At 36.8% G+C, this 24,390-nt stretch overlaps 1 protein-coding gene across 2 annotated transcripts in view; it reads left to right on the forward strand.

Moving 5' to 3' along the window:
- UBE3C (ubiquitin protein ligase E3C) overlaps window positions 1-24,390 on the forward strand; it is a 69,822-nt gene that overhangs the window by 29,452 nt on the left and 15,980 nt on the right. For both annotated transcript variants that reach the window (XM_069006410.1, XM_069006411.1), the window contains exons 12-18: window positions 470-627; window positions 1,191-1,423; window positions 5,164-5,268; window positions 6,098-6,185; window positions 9,999-10,096; window positions 13,336-13,468; window positions 14,264-14,511. In XM_069006410.1, coding sequence (XP_068862511.1) covers window positions 470-627; window positions 1,191-1,423; window positions 5,164-5,268; window positions 6,098-6,185; window positions 9,999-10,096; window positions 13,336-13,468; window positions 14,264-14,511 — 1,063 coding nt within the window. The remainder of the gene's footprint in view (window positions 1-469; window positions 628-1,190; window positions 1,424-5,163; window positions 5,269-6,097; window positions 6,186-9,998; window positions 10,097-13,335; window positions 13,469-14,263; window positions 14,512-24,390) is intronic.

Here is a 24,390-nt window from a genome sequence, read left to right on the forward strand (position 1 = left end):
TGTAGTTCTTGGAGTGCTTACAAGCATCAGTGTAGCAAACACTGAAGCCCTAAGTTGTTCACCCCAAGTTTGTGAGTTTTATCTCACCTACTTTGGCTAGTCCAGAAATAGGTGGTGGCAGAACCACTTTCCTGTGAGGAAAGGAGCTGAGGCACTGGACCTACAAATGTGTTCAGTGTTGACATGCAGAGAATTATTCTTTCTCCTTCGTGTCTCCAAAGTATCTGCAGTCCGGATTAGTTAATGCCCAAGTTTATTTGTCATGGAGACCCTGAGCTACCTGTGACAAGAACTTGTGAAGAGTAACCTTATTTTGCAATAATTGGAATTAATAGTTATTTAACTGAAAACACCATTGTTACATTGCTGTTGGAGCTATTACCACGTTGTTTTGCTAGAATGCTGAAGGTGGTACTTTTTAAAAGTATTTTATTAACCCTCTCTTTTACGTTGCATTTTATATTTTAAGGTCTATGGTGCCACTCCTTCAGGTGATTTCCAGAGGCTCTCCAATGTCTTTAGAGGACTCTAGCCGAATTATCCCTCTCTTCTACCTTTTCAGTTCTTTGTTTAGTCACTCACTTATTTCTATTCATGATAATGAATTCTTTGGTGATCCAATAGAAGGTGAGTTTGGAGCACACTAAATAGCAGTGCCTATTAAAATGTTTTTGTGTGAGGCTGGAGAGCTCCCTGGGCCATGATTTGCTGACATCTGGGAGGAAGGATCTTTGGGGCTGGCTTGCTGATGGTCCCCTGAGCACTCAGCTGTCAGCTGGCTCTTTTATGGTGATTGCACTTAGAAAGAAGAGAGCAAAATGAATGGTCTTCACCTTGGGAACCCTAGCTTTACATAGGGTCTGATATGGAAGTTCTTAATCATGATAATTTTTGATGAGTTAGTGAACAGAGCAAACTTCTGGACTGAACCAGTAGTTTAATGTATAAATTTAACATAGCAGGAATCACAAAAGAGAACAAGAGGATATTGCAATTAAAATGTGACTGCAAACAATCCTGGGATTTGATCTCCTTCATGCATGTTTACTCATTCTCTTTTTGGGTTTTTTTTCTCTGCCTTTAGATTTTTTGTGTGAATATTAAAGTTTAGTTAAATAAGTAGTTTCTTTAAATAATAAAATAATTAAGAAAAAGTAATTTAAGGAAACTTAAACTGGTGTTTTGTGTAGTTGTAGGTCAAAGACAATCATCTATGATGCCTTTTACACTAGAAGAGCTTGTAATACTCTCACGCTGCCTTCGAGATGCATGTCTAGGAATCATAAAGTTGGCTTACCCAGAAACAAAACCAGAGGTTCGTGAGGAATATATTGCAGCATTTAGAAGTGTTGGAGTGACAAAAAACACAGAAATGCAGCAATGTATACAGACAGAACAGAAAAGGTGGATTCAGTTATTCAAGGTAAAGTGTCAATTTTCAGAACATAGTTGAATAAAATTTTCATGCTTCTGCTGAAAAGATGAGATTAGGTACTTTCTTTCTCTAATTTTTTTTTTGCTGTTGCAACAAGGAATATGGATTTGGGAAGATTGTTGTTTGGCATATATGCTAAGCTTCACGTAACTAAGTTCTGATAACTTAACACTTCCTTTTCCCTCTGTCAACTCTTAATTTTCATGTTTGTCTTGTTTATAAGACAGTTGCTGTGTAAAAACGGGGTTTAACTTGGACTCCCATTCAGCAAGGTGCTTAAGCATGTTGTCATAATTTTGTATAGGTGTGAAATTCTAACAAAATCTAGTGATTACTCAGGTACTTCTGTATTAGAGACTTCACTATATTGGTACCATGCTGCATTGGTTTTGTTGGTATTCTCCTAAAATCTGTTGATACTCCTCATTTTGGGTTTGCTGGAATATTAAAGGGAAAGTGAATCTGGCTTAGCAAATGTGAATTTAATGTATGTTCTTTCTGCTTATCTACCAGTGTTTTTCTGCTGTTTTATCCATGGCATCCTAGCTAAGACATGAGTTAAGAGAAGCTGAAAACGTTGGCAGAAAAAAACCCCTAATATAACTGTTGCTGAAAAAAAGGAGTGCTTGACTTGTCATGAAAATTCTGCAGCAAACACATCTAGTCAGCTAAAATTGCTCATTAAAGAAGTGGGAGCAGAAGAAATGCATTTTCCAAATTGAATGCTAGATTTACAGTCTGTTTAATACTGGCGACCTCTCGCACACTAATGTTCAGTTCGAGTCATCAGCTGTCCCTTCAGGTCTTTTATCACTGCTTTTGTCAAGCTATCTATTTAATTGAAAGAAGTTAATTGAATGAAAATGATCAACTAAGCTTGTATTAATATTGCTAATGGAACTTTCTTCTTGGCTATGTTTGGAGAAAGATGTCATGCTAGACTTTAGGAAAGGCCCATTAAGGCTTGCACTTAACCTGATGGGCTAATTAAGGAATGCTTATTCATTCTACAAGTCTAAGGTAGCCTCTATCCAGCCTATTCTGCGTGGTTTTACAACACATTTCACTTATGAGCATAAGCATTAATAGCAGTGAGAGTAACTGATAATGTTTTGATTGCATTGAATACAGTCCTAATGCACCACTGAATTTGTAATTTGCACAGATTGATCTAATATATGTTTGCACAATGTAATTTAATTACTTGTCTTTAAATTGCCAAATAAACTTTTGATTTGAAGGTCACCCCAATATGAAAACCCCAATATGTTTATTTTTCTAAGAAAGATGTCAGACCCAGGGATATTTTTATGTATGCAGTTCATATCATTCCACTTCCTATTTGTTTGCTTTAGTTCGTTGTTCTTAACCAATCTTTGTGTAAGTTGGTGGATTTCAGGTGAATTTGATCATATTTTGCTGTCATTCAGAAAGTTGTAAAATCCCGAGTTACTGTATCCCACTTTGACAGTCAGGAATTGAGCTTGTAGTGGAACTGCCTGAACTTGGTGTACTCCTCCTATTTCTAGGAGCCAGGGTTGTCTTTCATTAGCTGAATTACAAATGTAAATCTTGAGGGTATCTGGAAGGCTCTGGTTCTACCCAAAAAAGAATACAATAGCAAAGCTTCCCTTGTTTGATTCTTCAGAAACATGTTTCCATTGTTAGGGATAAAAATCGAACATGCCTAAAGTTAATGTCATCGAGAAGACTCCTGTGTGTAGCACTGAGTCTTTGCTGAGGGCAGCTTGACAATAGCTTCCTGCCAGTAAGCAGGCATCAGTACCTTCTTCCAAATCATGACAAAACAGCTAAAATAGTTAATATAAAGTAAAGTAGAAAATGCTTTTTCTTTCCTTTGCACTGTGTCAAATACATTTATCAAATATATGGGATTTATCTTTGCTAAAACTTTTGCAAGCTACCTGCAGAAAAAAAGGCACATTCCTTCCTTATTATCTGTGCTTTTAATTTCTCTTTTTCCTTTCTTCTTTTAACTCCTCATTTTTTTGTGTGTTTTCCCTGCCTTTGGTATTTAGTGAAATACGTATGTGTATATATGAAATGAGTGAAATACATACACACACACGCAAATATAGGCTTCACTTCTGCAAGGTGATGGTAAATTTGGTAACAGTGAGGCTGCTGACAACGATGTGCAGATTTGCTAACAGATTGGAGGTCTTTGGTACATTTACATGAACAATTATTTTCATTCAACAGAATCCCCCATTTTTGGCTTGATAGAATGATGAGTAGTGTAGTCAACTGTTACAGATTCCATAGAAAATCTTAAGTTACAAGTACTTGGAAATGGATTTTGTTAAACAGAATTACTTCACTATCTTGAGTTAATCCTATGAAATCAAGTTTCTAATTTTGCTGAATTTTAGTTTTAGATGCTGGTTGCACTGCACGTTATTGGAAGGAAATCCCCATTTTAGTATTATTTATTGCAGAGCATCTTCCCTTTCAATAGAATACATACTTAGGAAAATATTTACAAAGGAATGCTGAGTTGAGGTGTCAAGTGTTCTCAGTAACCATGCATTCTGTAGGAGAAACTCGAATTTCACCTAATCTGATTCAGCTTCCTTTAAGGTTTCTTTAGCTGCTTGTAAAATACTGTATTTACATAGACTTCATGTGGATAGTCTTTTCTGATTTTATTTTCCTTTTTAAAAATGTTTGCCTCACTTACAGTGGTAATGGGACCACAGAGCTTTAGTGACTCATGTAACCTGCGCTGAATTTTATAAGGGAAAGGTGATGAAAATTCCTGTGTAATCAGACAGTTCCCTTAATAGCAGTCTTTGTTCTGTCTTGAATAGAGACATTACCTTAAAAACTGGATGTTAAAAGCTCTTTTGTGTAGCATCTAGACACAGAATCCTTTACAAGGCCCATTAAACTTTGTTACTCCTGACACCTGTCTATTAAGATTGTCTTTTAGCAAGATTATTTCAGAAGAGCTCTGGGTTTTCATTTTTTTCTTACTCATTTTTCAAGTGCTGTACTATTAAGTTGCAAAACAGATGGGTGTTCATTGTAGCAGTGATAATGTCTTTTTAGCCTAGTAATTTACTATTCTATTGATTCCACTTAATTATGTTTTGTGTAGTGGTGGGCGAACTTGATTCAGCTTTGGACAGAGGGCATGCAACCAAGTATGGCAGTTCTGCTTGAGGTGGAGAACTTGTTTGCTTGGTTTCTCTATTTTTTTTTTTCTGGATTGGAGGAAATTGCCAAGAAAAACACTAAAATTGCAAAGATACCCTAGTGACCATGATAATTATTTTTCTCAGCCTCTCAGTTTTGCTGGGAAGATAAAAGAACATTGTATACTTACAGAGTATACATTGTGTCTATACTTGGTTCGGTGTCATTTTCTTTAAATAAGTGGTTTAATGTTGATGATTTGTTTGGGCTTCCTTGAAGTGGCATGCAGCACTTTAGGTGTGCAGTACTATTAAGTCCTGTGTAGTCCTGGTTCCTAGTTTTGGATAGAGACTTTCATAATCCAGGTTTTTTGATGTCTTGCAAGTGAACCATGGTTACTTAATTTCATTCTAAGGTATTTAAGTCTAATAGCAAGTTTTTGTGAGTTAAAAATAAGTGGCAATTTTATACATTGCTGATTTTTTTTAAGAAAGCTTTTGCTTTGTGAATTATGTAATTTCATGCACAGTGCTAAATGCATATTGAATGTATGTGTTTCTAACACCTAGGTCATCACAAACTTAGTGAAAATGTTGAAATCTAGAGATACAAGGAGAAATTTCTGCCCACCAAATCACTGGCTCTCAGAACAAGAAAACATTAAAGCAGATAAGGTAAGAGTCATGTTCTTTTCCACAAAGCCTTACAAGTGCCAAATTTTCAATGGTAAAGTTTTTGATTCCTGACAGTAGTAATGATGTTGATGTTGCACAGATTGTGTAGTTTAAAACCTGGAATAATGTTGCTTTTCTCTGATGTAAAAGTCTTGCATCTGTTAAGAAACTTGTGTGTTAAATCACATCTCCAATCCATAAAGTAGAACTGTCTCTACAGTACAAGAGTGTAAATCATTGGCATTTATAGCAGAGGAGAATTGGAAATCTGGTAGCATTTAGTTGCATCTTCTCATAGTAAAAATGCTAAATAAAAGAATTGCTCTATAGTAGGGAAGATTCTCTTCCAAAATAAAAGAAAATTCAGCAGCATTTTCTGTACTTACCTCACCTAGAAATTACTTTTTTTTTCTAAGAGCTTTTGAAAAAATGACATTGATCTTAAAAAGTGCGTATGTGTGTACAAAAGAAAAAGCTAATACCTACTGTGGACTAGATTCCTTTGACTCATGACACTTGCTCAATACAAAATAAACAGAATACTTGACATCTCAAAATTCAAAGTCAGCTTCTGCAGTGTCCCAAATACCAGAACTGAATGTAACATTGTGTGGTATTGTTTAAATGATAGCTGGGATTTATATGGTATTGTTGTTAATTGTGCAGCTCTCCTGTAAGTCACAAGTGTAAGGAGGGATCATCAGAAATGAAGGCATTAAGGCATTCAGACACACTCCTGCATGTGACCTCTCTATGTATTTGCTATGTAGTAGTGAATTGTATGTGTAATTAGGTCCTGTTTAACTGTAAAATCCTGTTAATTTCTCAGGTCACACAGCTGTATGTGCCATCCGCCAGACACGTCTGGAGAGTCAGGAGGATGGGGAGAATAGGACCACTGCAATCTACTTTGGATGGTAAGACACTGACTATGCCAATTCAGCTTTGCTAAGTGAAAGTAAGAGTTTGCCTTAATGGAAAGAAAATCTGTCTTTTCTACTACTCAGTTGAGTATTTTGTATTAAAGTCATGGTAGCCAAAAGCATGACAATCTTTCATAATTTTATTTCAGATATTTTAAAAATTGTGTACTTGTATGCATGTGTGTATATCTTTAAAATATTTAATGTTATTTAATTTAATAATTTCTTTGCCCAGGCTTCTGCTGGCATTGATGAGGGGAAATGATGGGGTGGAGAAATTATATGTTTTAAAAATAATGTATAAAAGGCAGTTGCGTAAGATAGAAAATGAATACAGTTGCAGAAGATGTAAAGCGTTGTGATTTTGCTTTTACTGTATACTATAAAGAAACATTTTAATTATCTATTAAACTGTAACAAACAGGCTTTCCATTGATGCCTTGAGAGGCCTCCTAGAAACAGAGACTAGACAGGAGTAAGGGAATAAGGCAGGTATTTATTGGAAAGGCCTTCAAAGGTACCGCTGGGGGCCAGAGGCCATTGCCAAGATGGACCCCGAGATGGATGACAGGTCACGAGTTCTTCACACTTTTATGGGTTTGGTTCACTTGCATATCAGGGTTAATTCTCCAATTAAAGCTTCAGTTTAATGATGCAGTTCCCCTCAGCTTGCCCCCCTCTCAAAGGCTTTTGGTTTATACTTTTTGGGCCTAGGACAGTCTGGGTGTCCTTGAAGAGCAGGCCCGGAGAAGCTTTGTTATGTCTACGTAGCATGAGAGAACAGAAATTAACAGGCTACAAGAAACTTCAGAGTTACACACTAAGCAGTACAGTGATTTGAAAAATATAAAAGTTAAAACCTAAGGCATCACCATGATAAATATTAATTCCTGTTTATAAATATTGTCTCTAATTAGATAAGGCAGAAACTTAAACCCTGGAATTACTCAAAATATCAGGATTTTATGGAACTTGCAGAGAAAGATTAGCGAATTGGACAAACTTAGCAATCAGGGTAAATTTACACTAGATTAGTTGTGCCAGTATGCTTTCTCATGTAGGCAGTCTGCTTCTTCCAGCTTTTCATACCTTCTTAGCTTCACTATTCTTGAATTTTACCTGTGATCAGGTAAAATAATCATCAAATCAGTGAAACTTGTGCAGAATTAATAATGAATTAAAAATGGGGCCTTAAAGTGGAAAAATGAATTCATCTACAAGAGTCCATACTCTCTTTCAAGATGGTGCAGTCTGCTGGAGTTAGTTTAGCCAGATACAGTAGATCATATAGAGACTGTAGCCTTTGACTGCTGCTATAGAGTTGTACAGAATTCAGAGCTTTGTCTAGGGTTGAAATCTAAAGACTTCTAGTGATAATTTTTATTTGAGTAGCTATGATGGTAAAAGTTCATTTTGATTACCTTATAAGTGTAGTTGCCAGATAATAACTAGTTGGCCCAGTATAAGTACTGCTGAGAATTTTTAATTATATATTTTTTCAGTTTAGTTTCTTTCTTTGGAAGTCACCTATTCTCCACATCAGCAATCCTTGTTTCTTCCTCTGACCTACATGACTCTGCACCGCTGTTTATACTGTCTGGATGTTCTCCACTGTCAAACCTATTCCACATTTATCACTTCCACATTCTCCTGCTGCTGGTCTCCTTGCCCTCATACCTACAGTACCTTGAGTTCTCTGCCTGGTCTCCCTTCCCAAAATGCCCCCAGTTCTCTCCGTTTCATGACTCCCCTGGTGTGGGCAGTTGGGGGATAAGGAATGCCTGTGCTGTGCTGTGCTGTGCTGTGCTGATGTGAGCTGTTGTGTGCTCTCCTTCTCCTGGCTGGCTTCAGGTGAGCTGGCACACTGAGCACAGCTCTCCTGGCTGTTCCTGTATTCAGGTCACTATAGGAATTTCTCCTCTCTGTCCAGTTGAAAATTTTCACAATACTTGGTGTTTTTGAATCTCCTATTCTCTGTCAAAGTTAAAGTTCAGCTGATGAACTCAAGAGATGTGTTGGAGGCGAGATGGTGAGGAAAGATGACACAGTGTGTTCACATAAACCTCGTTTTCATATGAAATCAGGCTAAAATGAAAGTGCAGTCAACATGAATGTGTGAAAACAAGCAGGTAACCTTGTGCACATGACTTGTTTAATCCCTCTTTACTCCATATGGGTTAAAGCCAATTAGCATGAAAGTACTGCTGAATCACATATGGTCATGTTTATTTGTGCTTTTTCATTTACTTAAATGGCAGACTTGTGAGTTCTAAATGCCCTCTATATTGATGACTCCATCCCATATTTCTCTTTAAAGAAAGAGGCTGTGATGGAGAAATGCAGATAAAATTGACTAATTGACTGAAATAATTGAACTGTCGAAGTCATGTAATAGTTTACCTTTGCTGTACATGCACTTTTTATTTAAAATGCTTTTAACTGTTAGCTTAATAGGCTTCATACATTGACTTTAATTAAAAACGTTTACTAAGTAAACTAAAGGTAATCACAAATAAGCATTTTGTCAGAAATTCCAAAAGCTTGCAATGTTGAAACCTGCCCCCAATGAATATATATCAAGAATAGTGATGTTTAGGGTCATATCCTATTAAATTGGTGCTTAAAATATTCCTACTTAAAGTGCTTTGAGGATTTAAAAAACAATCGAAAAAGACCATTGAAGTGTTCAGTCCAGCAAGATGCTTGTCACCAGGGGTAGAAGCCAAAGAAAAAACCTTGAAACTGTCAGCAAAAACTTCCAGAGAGGGTATGACATGAAGCATTTACTTATTTGGTAATACATTCTAAGAATAGTCCAGACTCTGCAGTCTTTTTTCAGAGAGGTGGTTATTTCATGAAAATGGAGCAGCCAAGGAACGGGGGGTGTTGTTTCCTTGGTAGACTGAAGCCAGGTGGACCTTTGGCTGCAATGTCTCATCAGTGAGCAATGCTGTAATTAATTAATTTACAGTCAGATAGGTGCTCACCAGCTGAGTTTTCTCCCATGAAATTAGAGCAGGATTGTCATTTCTACTGTGCATCACCAAAAGTTGAGTTGTTTCCTAAAAATACCTTCTGTAGGTTCAAAGGAGCTGCACAGTAGCTTGGGAACTGCGTGAATGAGCTCTCTGCTGTGGCTTCTTGAATTCTGCTCCAGTATTTTTGTCTTAAGTACATTATACAGGTTCTTGATGATGTTTTCACTGTTCTTGCAATGACTGGGATTTAATGTGGTTACTGTGACTTCGCTGTTAGGAGAGAAAACTCATTGAAATGAATATTATCTTTCTGTTGGTTTCCTTAGATTTGGTTTAATTCTTAAGGTTTTTACCTAAAATGACTTGATTGAAGGTAGATGATGTAGTTGGAAGCACAATAACTGTAAACTATTTTGATCATCAGGGGAATTCCTGTTAGGAATATTGTATATTCCTATTAGGAATATTGTATATTCGTGCAAGGAAAGTTCTAAATTATCACAGTTACTAATTGTCTTCTGTCATGCATTTTTTCCTAATTCATAAGCTAAAATGTCAATAGGAAGATTTTTTTTCTGAATAAAATAGAGGTAAAAAAGTACGTATTTTTTAATGCATTCTGTTTTCAGTGTTTTCACTACTTAAATTTCAGTTTGCCTGTAGCAACTAATGTTTAAAGAAAGGTAAGGCTTTGAGTAAATATGTAGTAAATAAAACTATTTTAATGTATGTATTTTTATACAAAGCGAATTGAGTCACTTGATACAAAATAAACTGTTTAAAAAAATGTTCTTTCCAAAATTTTTAAAATTATTATTTCTATTTTAAGTGGGTTTGGAACCAGCACCTCTTTCTGTATCTGAAGAACGACAACTTGCAATTCTGACAGAGCTACCTTTTGTAGTTCCTTTTGAAGAGAGAGTAAAGGTACCTACTTTCTAATTTAATATGCAATTGGTTTTTTAACCTTTTTGTTTTGAGTAAGTGTAAAAAGAACACTTATTGAAGTAGAAACTGGATCAATTCCCTGCAGAAGGATGTGGCAGTCTGCACTGTTTTTCTTCAGTATTCACGCAGCAACTGAACATTTGAAGTTAATGACTTCTCTCTTATTTTCCTGCTTATATTGCCCTTTATAATAATTGCATTAGAGTTAGAAGCATTTATTCCGAGACAGATGAGAGCAGTTTGCAGTCCTGGCTCAGTGATGGCTCTGCATGACTGCACCCTCTTGTGGTGGCACAGCACCGGCCGGTTGTGTTCTGTACCCGAGTACAGGGTCACAGCTGGGGACTTGGGTGCACTGGGTGGATTTGCTCCAAATGAGATGATGGATGCCCATTTTGGGAAAATATCACTTAGAGATTAAGTTCCTGCTTTCATAGCTGAGTAGCTGAATTTTAATAGAGTGTATAGCTTAATACTTGCAAGACTCTTGTACTTGATTGATTGGATTTGCTTTTTAATTTTTTTAAATTTTATAGATGTAATTGTTAATTCTGTTACTTATTTCAGTTTGAATCATAACTATTCTTAAAGTTTTTTTTCTGTTAAGCACGTTTTTTTTTAACTGGTTTAGTTTTCAACAGTACCAGTTATTTAAAAACTGCTCCCTAAATTGTTTTGGAAATGTTAAGTTTTGAGACACCATCAAGGGAATGAAGAGTAATTCCATACGGAGAGTCGGTCTTTATTTGTCAGAACAGACAGGGACAGCTTTGGTAGAAAATGCATGCTTTTTTCTCAGGTTTCTATGAAACAGTTGTTGCAACAAAACATCTTATTACTGTATGGCAATACTACACTAGGATTACAGGGAAATTATAAGAATTTACCTCAAGCAGGGATCTCTATGTCATGACTTAGTCACTGCTTTCCAACCTCTGGACTTCTTAAAGTTGTGTTGAGATGCATAAATGTTATGTTTTTGGAATTCATAAAGCCTTGTTTGGTGCAGTTGGAATTCATAGAACCTTGTGTGCTTTTATCACAAAAACTGAAGTAACAATTGCATGAGAACTTGGAGATAAGGATAAAGCTACAGACTGAACTTTAGTTCAAAGAGGAGATCCTGTTACACTGTGTTTTGGAACAAGTGTGTATGGTCCTTTTTGAGTAATAGTGGGAGTCAGCATTCCTTTGGAATCTCCCACTGCCTCTACAGAGCAACTTGCAATCAGGGAAGAAAATACCACGACCATAATAAGGTTTTTTTTCCTTTTGGTCAGTTGCTGTCTACTGCTCTGTAATTTAATATGGCAATGCAGCTCAGTGCTGCTTGTGCATGTGGGTTGTTCCATATGCTCTTTCATTTTCTGACTTCCTCATGACATTTTTACCTTGAATTACCAGACAACAGGTACTCCTACAAGAAATTGCAGAGTCCAGTTCCATGGTAGGCTCATCAGCTTTCTGGCCCCAGGGAGTGTTTTCCCCTCCAGCCTTAAGGCACTTGGGGTGCACCTTTCAGTCTGTGGGAGGTAATGAATCCAATTTGTAGGAAGTGCATTGGTTTTCACCTCCTTAGGCCGTACGTGGGGCAGCTTGCCTATGGTGGGTGATGCTGCTTCCCATGGTGTGTGCTTCAGTCAGCGCTGCCTTGTTTTTCTGTGTATTAGTCTGAAGTCATTACAAATGCTTCAGCTGTGCATTAAGGTTCTCATTTTCAGGACTAACATGTACATGAACATTGGCTTATGCAGGGAGTCAGTAGCAAAAAGAGTTTTGCTATGAGATGTAATACCAGGTGATTCTTTCCATCTGGAGTTGGGTAACAATAATTAATAAACTGTATCTAGTCCTGTGTCAGGAAGGAGAGTGGTGGTGAACATATTCTCATGCTCTGTACATTAAAAAAAAGGTGCCTGTGGCTACCTGTCGTGATGTTATAAAACTAGAAAAATTTAGGCCAGAAGGGACCTCTGGAGGTACTATAGTCCACATCTTTCCTCATACAGGAGTAACTTCAGATTTCGGCAGCATGCACAAGGACTTGTCCAGATGAGTTTTGACTATCTCCAAAGGTGGAGATTTCACAAACTCTCATGTAATCTTTTCCAATACTTAATCACTCCTATTATGAACTTTTTTCTTTATGTCCATTCCTTGTTTCTCTTTCTGCAGCTTAGGACTATTTTCTCTTCTTTTCCTCCTGTGTACCTTAGGAAAGATTCCTGCTTTGTCTATACTGTAATCTTCCTGGTTGGAAAGCATCTTTTCCACTAGGAACATTTGCCCATAAAAGCAGTAGATTTGAGACCTTACTCTAGCTTTGTCTGCTGTGGTCAGATTTCCTCTTCCATGGTAAATTTGTTATTTTTTAAAATCCCTGCAGACTCTTACTTAAAAACATGGTCTGACATATTTCTGGGAGATTATATCCCTTGGAAAATGTACTAGACTATTTATTATATATGGGAATGGTGGCAAGAGAGAATATAGTAAACATACATTCCCTGGATCAAGGGAATATTATTGTACATGAGGCAACCCGCTCCCATGCTACGTATCAGCATAGAAACACAGCTACAGTTGCTCTTCAGGTGAACAGGTTCCTCTTGTGAAGACTTGAAAAGGGACAATGAGAAGTTCAATTTGTACTTCACCTGCCAAATGTTATTTTTAATTGGTATGATGCTCTTTTTTTTAATATGGCAGTAATATCCATGATTTTATTTTATCTGACTTATTTGTTCCCTTGTGCAAGGGGAACTGGTACCTCTTTTCTTATTACTGAGAATGTTCCTGACCATTGCAAACAGCAACAAAAAATTATTTACCAGTATTGAGAATAACCTCTGTGTGTGCAAAATACTCACAGGACCTTTTTCCTTTATTTTTGAATACTTTGTTTCAGAACTCTGAAAGTTAGGGAGAGGAAACTGGAGTCACTGGCACAATGTCTGTAGATGTGCCTCTTTATGTAGAAAGAACTGAGGATGATACCTTAGCACAGAAAAGTTCTTTGCATTTCTGTCCCCCTCCTCCGCTTGCCTGGGTCATGGCTCTGTATTAAGTTTTTGCAGCTGTGTGAGAGAGAAGACAGATTACTTGAAAGTGAGTGCCAGAAGCAGCTCAAAGGACAGTAACAGTAGTGAATAACTGTCTCTCATTGAATATTTAGATCTGCACAGTGACATGATTGCTCTTTTCACTCATTTTAACAGATTTTTCAAAGACTGATCTATGCTGATAAACAAGAAGTTCAAGGAGATGGGCCATTTTTGGATGGAATTAATGTCACTATCAGAAGAAATTATATTTATGAAGATGCTTATGATAAACTTTCTCCTGAGAATGGTAGGTTTACAGTTAAGCTATCAGCTTGTTATAACACTTTATTCTTACCATGGAGTTACATATTTGCTTATTTGACTGGTATGCTGTAGGTGTATCAGCTCTGAGATGTGAAGTTCTTAAAAGTTAAATTTCCTTGTTTTTACGGAAGTAATTATCACCCATATTCTTTCTGATTATTGCAGTCTAAATAATCTCTTTACAACCTACTTTTACCGTGCTTTTCTTCCCATTTGCTCATCCAAATAATTGTAATTTGTTTATTTTTCGATTCATTAGATTATTCATTAGTTCATTAGATATTACCTACTTTGGTAATCTTTGCCAACAAATACATATGGACTGAACAGGATTTGCTGAGTACAGTGTGTCTGATAATAGTGCAGGGCTCTTTTTAATGATTGGATGTAGTACTATAAATTTTATTGCATTGAATTAAATCACATGTTCATGTGAATCTCTGTGAATCTTGCATTCACAGTATTTTATATAAACAATTTTCAAGTTATTCTTGGGTCCCTTTCAAATATTTTGTAGGATTTTTTTTCTTCCCCTACCTATGATCTTTTCCACTCCTTTTTTTGATGACTCTTAAAAAACAAGGCCTTTTCTACAAAGTGAATGTTTCACAAACTGAATATTCCAAAATTCAAGCCAGTAATAAGAGTTTTGCTACTGTTTACTAGGTCAATTTTTATTCTAGCATATATAGTTTTGTGTGCAGGTACATGTGGTTTTATCCATACAAAACTGATGCAGACAGTTGCATTTGAGTTTGTCTCTCTCCTTTCTCTGCAGAACCTGACCTAAAAAAGCGCATTCGTGTTCATTTGCTTAATGCACACGGTCTTGATGAAGCTGGTATTGATGGAGGTGGAATTTTCAGAGAATTTCTGAATGAACTTCTCAAATCAGGATTTAACCCTAACCAGGGGTTTTTTAAGACCACCAATGAGGGACTGCTTTACCCTAACCCTGCTGCACAGATGCTCGTTGGAGACTCATACGCACGACATTACTACTTCCTTGGAAGAATGCTTGGAAAGGTAAAAACAGTGTTGGGTAATAGAAAGCTATAGCAGTACTGAAATTATTCAGTTATGTTTTTTTCTAATTAGGAGGGGTTCTTCTAGGCTTAAGAGAAAATAGCTTTCAGATGTTGGGTCTGAATGTTATTACTACAGATCAGCTAAATTTCTGGTTGATTTTAATAAATTGTATACTTGGGAAGTACAGGAAATTTGCAATATCCTGACTGACAGTTGAGCAAAGTTTGCATGTTTGGTTCTGTGTATATCCTCGTGCTTAAGGTTAAGTTGGTTGAAGCCACTAGACCTGCTCTGCTTATTGTGATTTTCAACCTGGAGCTTTTTTGGAATATGACTGCAGTTACATTTCCATCATTTGGAATACGTGAAATGGATGTTTTAAACAGTTTCTAGTTATATGAGGTATACAGTTGTGGCCAGCATGTAAAATTTGCCATCAGCATTTACCATACTTAAAAGCCACGTGCAAATTAATTTTCACGTATTCTGTTTGGGGTTTGTACATTTTACATATTTCTTGAGTTTTAGTGCTTGATAATTTGGTGATACGAATGTTCAAAAGCTAATAGATGCTTGTTGAGCTAGATGAAAAATGAAGGGGGAAGAAAAAAAAAAGAAACCATTACAAACATTAATTACATTCAATTTTCTTTTATGGTCAGGTTTAATACTGAGGCTATTTCATTCTGAGCGCTTGAAATAATTTTTATAAAGCTAATAATTGTGAAACAAAGTTTGGAATACAAATTCAATTTCAGAAGAAGAAAGTATTAATTGCTACTGAGCTGTCTAATACTGAAGGTATTTAAGATACGAAAGTCTCATTTAAGTGCCTGAAGTGTTTTGGAGGCTGAAATCCTGCTGCCTTGCAGTGAGATTTGAAGTGCGGTTGGATGTCTTTGTAGTGTAGCTGGAAGTGGTTTCAAGGGATGTTGTTGGCAAACTTGAATTGTTGAAACAGTGCTGTGCTTGGGAGTTGCCAGTCAACTGATTTAGATAAAACTGCCTCTTTGTAAGCAAATCTCCTGCTAATGGATCCTGGCTACTGCCACATCCAAACTTCTTAGAGAACGGAAGTTACAAATCAGCCATTTCAATAAATAATCTTTGAGTGATGTTCTCACACTCAAAGAGTGGAGATGGATTCAGTACTAATACAATAGTTTGTAATTGTGTCTGATACTACATATCCAAGCTTCATTTTCTTTCTGCATGTATAGATTTTTGGAGTGGGAAAGCAAATACTTGTGGCATTGTTAAGGAAGTTACTTCACTACAAAAATGTTTTGTGTATATCTTGGAAGGAGGCAGGGCTCAACTGTCAGGGGAAGTTTGAAACATTATTTAAAAAATATATATTGTAATTTGGAGTCTTTAGTTTCCTCTGTCAAAACAACACATTGCCTTCTGTAATTGAATTTCAAATCTTAGCATAGAGACAGAAGTTGCAAAATGTGTTCTATCTCACAGAGAGCTACAAGTGGAGTTTTACTTTTGTCTTTTTAAAATCAGAGACTCTATTATTTAACATTTTGAAAGCATAAACTGTTTTTGTATTTGCAGTATGTTTAGATAAGGTAAGAATTGACAGTGCTACTTAATAATTACCCTTGCCCAGGTGCACAGACACGGTTTTAGTAGCGTATTTAGAGACTTGATAAATTAAATAGAAAGATAAGGCACGACCATACTGTTCAAAACCTGCCAGTATTGTGATCTTGGTTAGGTTATTGAATACCCACTCATCCGTTTTCAAAAATGTGTCCATTTTATGCTTTGCACAGGGCTATTTGAGAGCAATAGTGGATTATTAAAAGCCCCTTTGCAAACAAAATAGATATAATGCAAAGGAAGCAATCAGGCATCCACAGCAATTTCTTATTTGTGGAAACCAGTATGTAAAGAGTGCTGCCACCAAAAACTCTCACGTAAGAAGCTTCAGTGTTATCAGAAAACAAATACATTAAAATATAATAATTTATAGAAATTCTCTGTCTCTTGGTAACCACTTCATCCTAATACCAAATGCATTTAACTTTCAGCACCATAAAGTTACACCTAATTCAGTTTTTCTGCTCATTAAGAAGTTTCTAACAGCTTGGCATCTTCTTTGTTAATTGGTCAGTTCAGAACCAGAAACATCTGAAAATGTAAAGCTTATCTTGAAAAATGGTGTATCTGAAAATGTAAATAATTTTAATCCTGGATAAATTACTGACTTTTGGGTGTATTTTTCTAGTTAATGAAGAAATGAACATCAGTGTACAAAATGCATAGCTTGTTCATGCAAGTTTTGTAGTTCACTGGATGAGCAAAAGGTCTTGTAGAAATAATATTGTGTGATCATGTAATTGCATGTGTTGCCTGAAATCATCCTTTAAAAAAAAAGCAGAAATGAGTTTGCTTAAACAGCAGCTACTCAAACACTTCCAAAGTTTACATTTCTCAACTGTCAGTGACTTTACTCTGAAATGTAAATATTACCTTAGCACTGGTGCCTTTTAAGCATTTTCCTTTCTCTTCCTTAGAAGTGAAAGCTCAGCTTGCCGGGCACACCCTTGGTAAGAGTTTGCCATTGCCGGAGGGCTTGGAAACTTGAACCTCTCGCTGTTGCCCACTGCATGCACAGCTGGGGTTCTCTGAGTCCCAGGCCTTGCTTGAGAGCCAAGGGTGTCCTGGGCTGTCAGGAGCATTCAGGTAGAGGACCTCTAACCCCAAATCCTCTTTGTGTCCTCTCTGGAAAGTAAAGTCTTCTTGTCTCATGTGGTGTCCCGGAAGGATGAATGGTCTGGATGCTGTGATCCTTTTGCTCTCTCAGTAGGTGGTTTTGGGCTGTGGGCAGGCCCCTGGTTTGGTTCCACTTCCTTTCCACATGCAGTAATTGTTGTTCTGGCTGCACTAAAAGTCTCCCCACGTGCAGACTCTCCTGCTGCAGGTTTGGCAGTGTAGTGGAATTGACCCAGGAAAACACAAAAGGTACTTTTTTGACAGACTGCCAAGAAGCAACAAAGCAAAGAAGTTTGGAAGCAACACCTGAGAATATTAAATGAGGATTTTCTCCATGCTGACTCTTGAGTGGTCTGCTCCAAACCTGAAAAGAGGGAAACACTGGTTAACCATTTCAGCAGAAGCAGTGCTTGGTAGAACAGTGATGGAGAATTAAAATCTCAACTTCACCATGTTCTGACCTAAACTCAGTCTAGTATATGCCATATTTCTCCATTTCCCGTTTACATTTGCATTATTCAATGATCTTACTGTGACAGATGTTGTGGGAAAGGACATTATTTGCATTTGGAATTCTTTGACATCAAGCTGCTAATTCTTAGGATAATTTACTTAAATTCCATGAAGTATCAGCATTAGTTTAAGAATATGGCAGGAAATCCATAGATAGATTAGTATGATATTTTTTATGGTTTCCTCTTCTTCCCTTTTGACATAAACCTGCTAGTTCTTGCATTTATTTTGTTTTGCAGTGACTGTCTTTGCATGTTAAACAGAGTGACTCTGCCACTAGAGATTTTTGTATAGTACACTCAGTGTCTTTGAATTTACTGAATTCTACCATCTCCACCTCTCTTATTCCAGAATATTAAATAGAACTTGTGAGTCACACGTTCATGTTGCTGAAGAACATCTATTTTTGAAATATAGTATTAAGTCCCCTTTTCTAAGCAATAGAACCTGCAGTTCTTGGAAGACACTAAGGTTTTCTGAAAAGATTTAGATTTGTTTTGCCAGAAGCCAACTTTTGTCTTAAATGATTGGGAAAGCAATATGGAGAACAAAATGTCTTTTGAGATGTTTTGAACTGAGTCCTTCCTTTGTGGAACCAAATAAAGAACTTTGATAGAAGAAGCAGCAAGAATTGAGAAAAACTAATGTGTTCATTTTAAATTTTAGCACTATTTTGGTGGTGGATACAATCTAGGTTTAGTTCTTTGATCGTTAATATTTAATGGTATATAGGAGGTCAGTAATTTGCCTGGACTTGTGGATATTATACTGATGAAAGTCAAAGTTGTTTATTTTCTTAGGAGGTTTTGTAGTTTACCGATTTAAGATCGAACAGACGGTTCTTTGCACCTGTCTAAATGTTGTTAAATATATATAATTGAAAAAAGTTATAAAATAAGTTCTTGCCTAAAAAGAATCTTTAGAAGAGTAATAGTAGATCAAATACAGATTTTATTACACTGCAAGTAAATGTGGGACCTAATTATTGATTAGGTTGTTTTTCTGTATCTTAGAGAGTAGTGTGCCTTATGGTTACTGTTTGTAACTTGGAACAGAGCTGTGAGAGATCATTTTTTGTGTGAGATATTGTATCTGTCTGGAAGGTGCAATTCTAAGATGAGCAGTGTCTGTAGAATCCATTCTGCAGAAAAACTAAAGTAGTTCTTAATCATCCTTGGGCTTTATCTAAGAAGTATGGAATTAGGGGAGTCCTTGCACAGCAAGAGCTGCATCAGATCCTAAACTGTTAAATTATAAACTAGCAGCACATACAGAGTTAAAACATTCAAGGAAACGTTTCTGATAAGATCTGTGAGTGTCGTTTGTGCACCAAAAGCTTGGAGAGAGAAACCAAAGCAAGAGAACTGTACAATGAGAACGGAGTTTCATAGACTTGATTATTTGGAAGGATGGTGTGTCAAGCATCGCATTGCCACTCTGACTGTTGAAGGATGGGGTTTTTATCCTTCTGATTTTTAGGCTGCCCTTTCCCTTTTCTTATTGGTCACTTATTTAGATCCGCTGTAGCTTGGATCAAGTCAGTACACCCTTAATTGATTTGTGCTGCAGCCACAATTGATACTGCTAGTACCTGGAAAGGTAGGTATGGGATTGGTGGTACTGATGCAAAGAGGAGGTGATTGGTATAAACTCTTTGTTCTGTTAATTTCAGTTACCTTCCACATGATTTTGTAGATTCAGCATTTTGCTTAAAAGCAAATTAGCTGATGATCATTTCTCAGAAAATCCTGAATCATCTGATATGGAATCAAAACAGGAATTTACCATGGAAAGTGGCATGATCCTTTAATTATACACTTACAGTGCGGAAACACAATGCTAAGAGAGCAGAATTGATACCTTATGGAAGTTATTTCATGATTTATGAATGCAGATGTAAACTAATCTGAATCTATTTTCTGACACAGTTATTCAGCTTGACAATTCCTTTGTGTACTGGTGCATTTAACAAAACCAATTATCTTTTGATTACAAATAGCTATGTTAGTAGTAGCCTTGTAAATATATGTCTAGCGCTAAAGACTACTGAAACTTGGTATTTTAACTCTAAATCTTTAGGAAGGAAAAGTGTTTATTGATGGATTGTGATATTTATTGGGTCATAATGTATTTAAATTTTCTTTAATGCATATGTTAGTGATTGTTTACCGTGATAAAGTGCATAGAGGTCTCTGCAAGGAGTTCTGCATGGAAAGAATTACCTCATGTCAGTGGTCACTCTCAATTAAAAGTTCCATTAGCAGATGATTCCTGCTTCTGGTTTGTGTACTGATTGCATTTTATTGCCTCTAAATCAGGTTCCTAGACAGGGAATAAATAAACAGTTAAGAGTGTGTGGTAATGGTATCCTGATCTTTTTTCACAGTTGGGAACACCTACATCCATTTCAATCAATTAGGTTTGGAATATTTACTGAAATTCTTAATTCTCTTTGAACTTTAAAAATTACTAGTTTCACTGCTGTTAAAATACAGATTTATCTTAGAAGCATATCCAGAGGTTATATAGTAGTAAGTGTTTATTTTATGTCAGAAGAGTAAACTTTAATAAGGAGGACAAGTTTTCCTTTTATCTTCAGTTCTTCCTAAATTATGTTTAAATTTGAGACAGGAAAAATCTATTAAGCCTTTACTGGAACTTCAGTAATGAATGATAACTCTCAGGTACTCAGTGCATCCACAGGTATCTATAGTGCTTCCTCTCTCATCCCTCAAAACCCTCCAAATTACATTGATAGCAATTTGTGTCATATTTATGGCATAAGTTACTGAGATAAGTGTTCCTATTAAATGAGAAAGAAACTATCAAACTGATGAAATGGTAGTTTTCTGCAAGTGCTGGCAATTCTGAAGCACTCTGTTTTGGTAATAAACATAATTGTAATTAAACTAAATACATTCTTAATTCTTAGAATAAAAATACTATCATGACTTTCCATTTTTAAATTAAAAATTAACTCAAGGTCATTACACTTGATATGATCCAATGAAGTCTTTGGGAATGGATCCTGACATTTTTCTGGTCTTGTGTTCATGAGTTAGGAGTTTGGTCTGTGCTGCCAAACCCCTGTGATCCATATCAGGGATTTGCACTGGCTGCAGCACCTGTGACAGGTAGGTCCTTCATGCCTGAGTCTTGCCACCCCAAATCTCTGAAACTTCTATAAACTTGTGCTTACTGACCTTCAAATTCCCAGTGAGTGGGAAATCTGAAGTAAAACCAATTTACAAAAGGCTTTTTCTAAAAAACAAAAAAAAAAAACAAAAAAACAAAAAAAAATTAAAAATCTGATTATATTAGGAAGGGCTATTAATAAAGCTCGCAGAAGCCTAATTACAGGCATCAAGCTGAATTTTGGACTCCTGTTCTTTAAAAAGACAGAACAAAGGCAAGGTATGAATTTTCACAGTAATGCAGGGAAGATAATGCACCAGATTCTCCATTACTGTGGTGATACAAATGCATCTAGACATTTACTGCTGCTCAGAGGCTTGGAAACAGTGGCTTAGTGCTCCCAGGTAACGGGACACATTGCATTCTCACACACACCTGAGAGAATTTTATTTTATTTTACTATACTGGTGTTAGAAGCAATATCATTTGGGGTTTCCTCACTTTAAAGCACATTATTAAACATATCTTTAAGAAATTATTTTATCTGGAGATTACTAAATGTTAGCTCTAAAAATGTTTCAAAAATGCAAGTACATGCTAATTTTAATTTAACTTAAATTTTCAGTTTAATCTTTTTTATTAGGGTTGAAAAGGCTTTGCTGCCCCCAAAGGCTTCGTGAGTGTGATATTTCTAGGATATAAATAATAAGGTAGAAGGAAGTTCTAATGGTTTTGTTATTTTTCGATCATTTTTATTAATGGTTCTGTACAGCTTTGAAGATCTATTGCACTCTGTAAGTGCTAAGTATTATTTAATAGTAACTCTATAAAATTACTGAAATAGAAAGGGTTATGGTCTTGGGGGCTGATTATGGAAATAACTGAATTTAAGCCCAGTCATTTAGTGCCTTATCCCAAAAGCTGTGCATCTTTCTAGGGATATGACTTTAGCATTGTTTATGCTTTAAAATACACTTCTGGGTTGTAAAGGATTAATGGAAAGTAGAAGCAAGGACGGATTATTTTTCTTAAGAGAGATTTTGGTCAAAATAATAAATGAGAGAGTTGCAGACCTGAAAGTGTAAGTAAAGGCACTAAAGCTGCCTCACAGTGAGAGAGGTTTAATTAGTTCATCTGTGAATTTGTTTACACAGTTTGAACCTAATTCAGCACGTCGTAGTGTAACCTCTACTGTGTATAGCTAATTTGGCTGAAACTACTCTAATATCTTTCATTTTGTCCAAATTTGAAACATGGTGTGAAATCTTTTCTTGCTGAAGAGCAGTTCCCTACATCTTGGGATCATACCTGAGCACTACCTTGTGTGACTATGTAGTACTTAAATGGTATCATGATGTTTACCATCTGTAGTCCCAGTCAGGCATTTTTCTTATTTTGTTGAAAGAAGAAAAGTCCTCCTTGTCCAGAGAACTGTCATCCTTCTGCCTTTGTCACTGTGTACAGCTGTCCTTCCAGCCCAGATCCTTCTTCCATACCTCTACCAATTGCATTCCTAAGGTGCTTGCCTTAAAAAACTGTTTCTTCTTCCTCCACATCACAGATGTTTAGTGAGTGTGTTCAGTATATTTGTAAGTGTCTGAACATCATATTTTTTATCACTTCAAATGCCTGCATTGTGGTCTGTGTCACTGAACTGAGTAAAGGCCAGTCCCTGTTGCAATCAATTACAGTGGAACTATACTGTAATCACAGGTAGCTGAGATTATTTAAAAGAGGAACAACAGACTTCAGACTGCATGTGAAGTGCAAACCTATTAACCACAGTAGGCTTCCTGTTATTTTGGTTGTTTTTAATATTCTGATGTGTTCTGGAAGCATTTACATGCAAAGAGGGAGAGAGGTGTGTGAAGTTCCTTTTACTGAATACTACTTTTTCCATAGTGAAATAATTGTTCTTGGCCTTTTAACCAGAAAACCCCCATATTTTAAGCATCTCTTCAGAAAATAGAAAAGGCTTGACGTAATTTGGAGAACACTGGCTTGGGGAGTATTAAAAATAATTTGTAACTGAAATAGAAATTTTTTTTAGTCATTTCAGAAGCATTTGAGCTACTTTTTTTGATATCTAGAGATGTCAACTTTACCTAAAGAGAATCCCTAACCTACAAGAGTTTGAAATAGTGCTGGGAAATCCAGGTCGGCCTTTTCAGCAGACATAGCTTAGCTACTTGGGAATGTGTTACCCTGTGAGCGTTACAGTGCTTGTGGGATTGCCCTTGATGTGAACATCACTGTCTCTGCTTCAGACCAGCTTCTTGCCCCAAGCTTCTACCTGCAAATTGCACTTCTGTCCAGCTGGAGCATTAATATCCCAGCCTTCCAAGAAGGCAGAGCTATATAGGCTCTGTTGAGGTTGTTTATTTTGTCCCCTACATCTGTACATTGGAAACTAGAAGTCTGATGCCATATGTGACCACCAGTCCCTCCTTTCATACCTTCCCATCTGGATTTTTTGCCTTATGTAGGCCTGCTGCAGTTTATGGACTGCAGGGTAGAGACAATGGAGTCAGGAGCTCAGATAGGAAAGCTGGGAATGGGAACTGTCAGAACTCATTGTAGAAAGGGATCGGTCCCATTGATGATTACTGCAGAGTTAAAGGGAACTCGCCAAAGGGTGAGAGAACTTGAAGTTTGAGAAGAGATTAGTTTTAAAATGTATATTGGTTAAACTTGCTGGCTTTGATCTCCTGAACCAGTGTATGAACAGGAAGCTCTGATTTAGCCAAACAGAGGTAGACATCTCTCTCCAAGAGCAAGCCAGTTTCTTCCATCAGTGTTGTTGCTCATTGGCTGTGAGAGGAGGAAAGAGGACAAGTTCTGTGTGAGAGCACGACCTTATATTGTATTAAAGTACATACATAAGTACACTCTAATTATGCAGCTTCATACTGCAGCTGATGAATCTGACAGCTGGTTTCCTCTGGTGGTCATCATTCCCTTGCCTGTCATTGATGCTGGGCTCCTGCCTCCCTTATGTTGATGTTGTAGAAAGCCAGTTCAGAGAGTTCAAACAGGCAAAAAACTAAGCTTGAAATAGGGTAACCTAGAGCTCCCTGAGGCAGTTTAGTATGGAAAAAGAAGGAATGAGGGAAGTCTCCCTCTTGGCCATTAGATTAGCTTTAGTTAGAAAAATTCCCATCAGGGTGGGCTTCCATGGGCAGCTGGCAGCTCAAAAGTTGTGCTCCTGGGGAAACAAATGGTCCTCCTATTCCCACCCAGTTTTAGCCATGGCTGTGAGCTGGATCGTACTCTGATCTGAAAGAAACTTCAGCATCCATGCTGTAGCCACCAACACTCACCCACCCTACAAAGCCCAAATCCAACAGCCCAAACAAAGCACAACACAAATAATCTGCAAATTTTGAACTTTATTCACGTTGTAATGACCCTGTAGGCCTCTACTGTACAATTACTCTACTTGCAAGCAAACCCAAGGGAACCAGCAGGTGATTCTGGGTCTATCGCCCTGGAATGAATGTG

Source organism: Aphelocoma coerulescens, chromosome 2 (assembly GCF_041296385.1).
Source record: "Aphelocoma coerulescens isolate FSJ_1873_10779 chromosome 2, UR_Acoe_1.0, whole genome shotgun sequence".
In the NCBI taxonomy this organism is placed as follows: domain Eukaryota; kingdom Metazoa; phylum Chordata; class Aves; order Passeriformes; family Corvidae; genus Aphelocoma; species Aphelocoma coerulescens.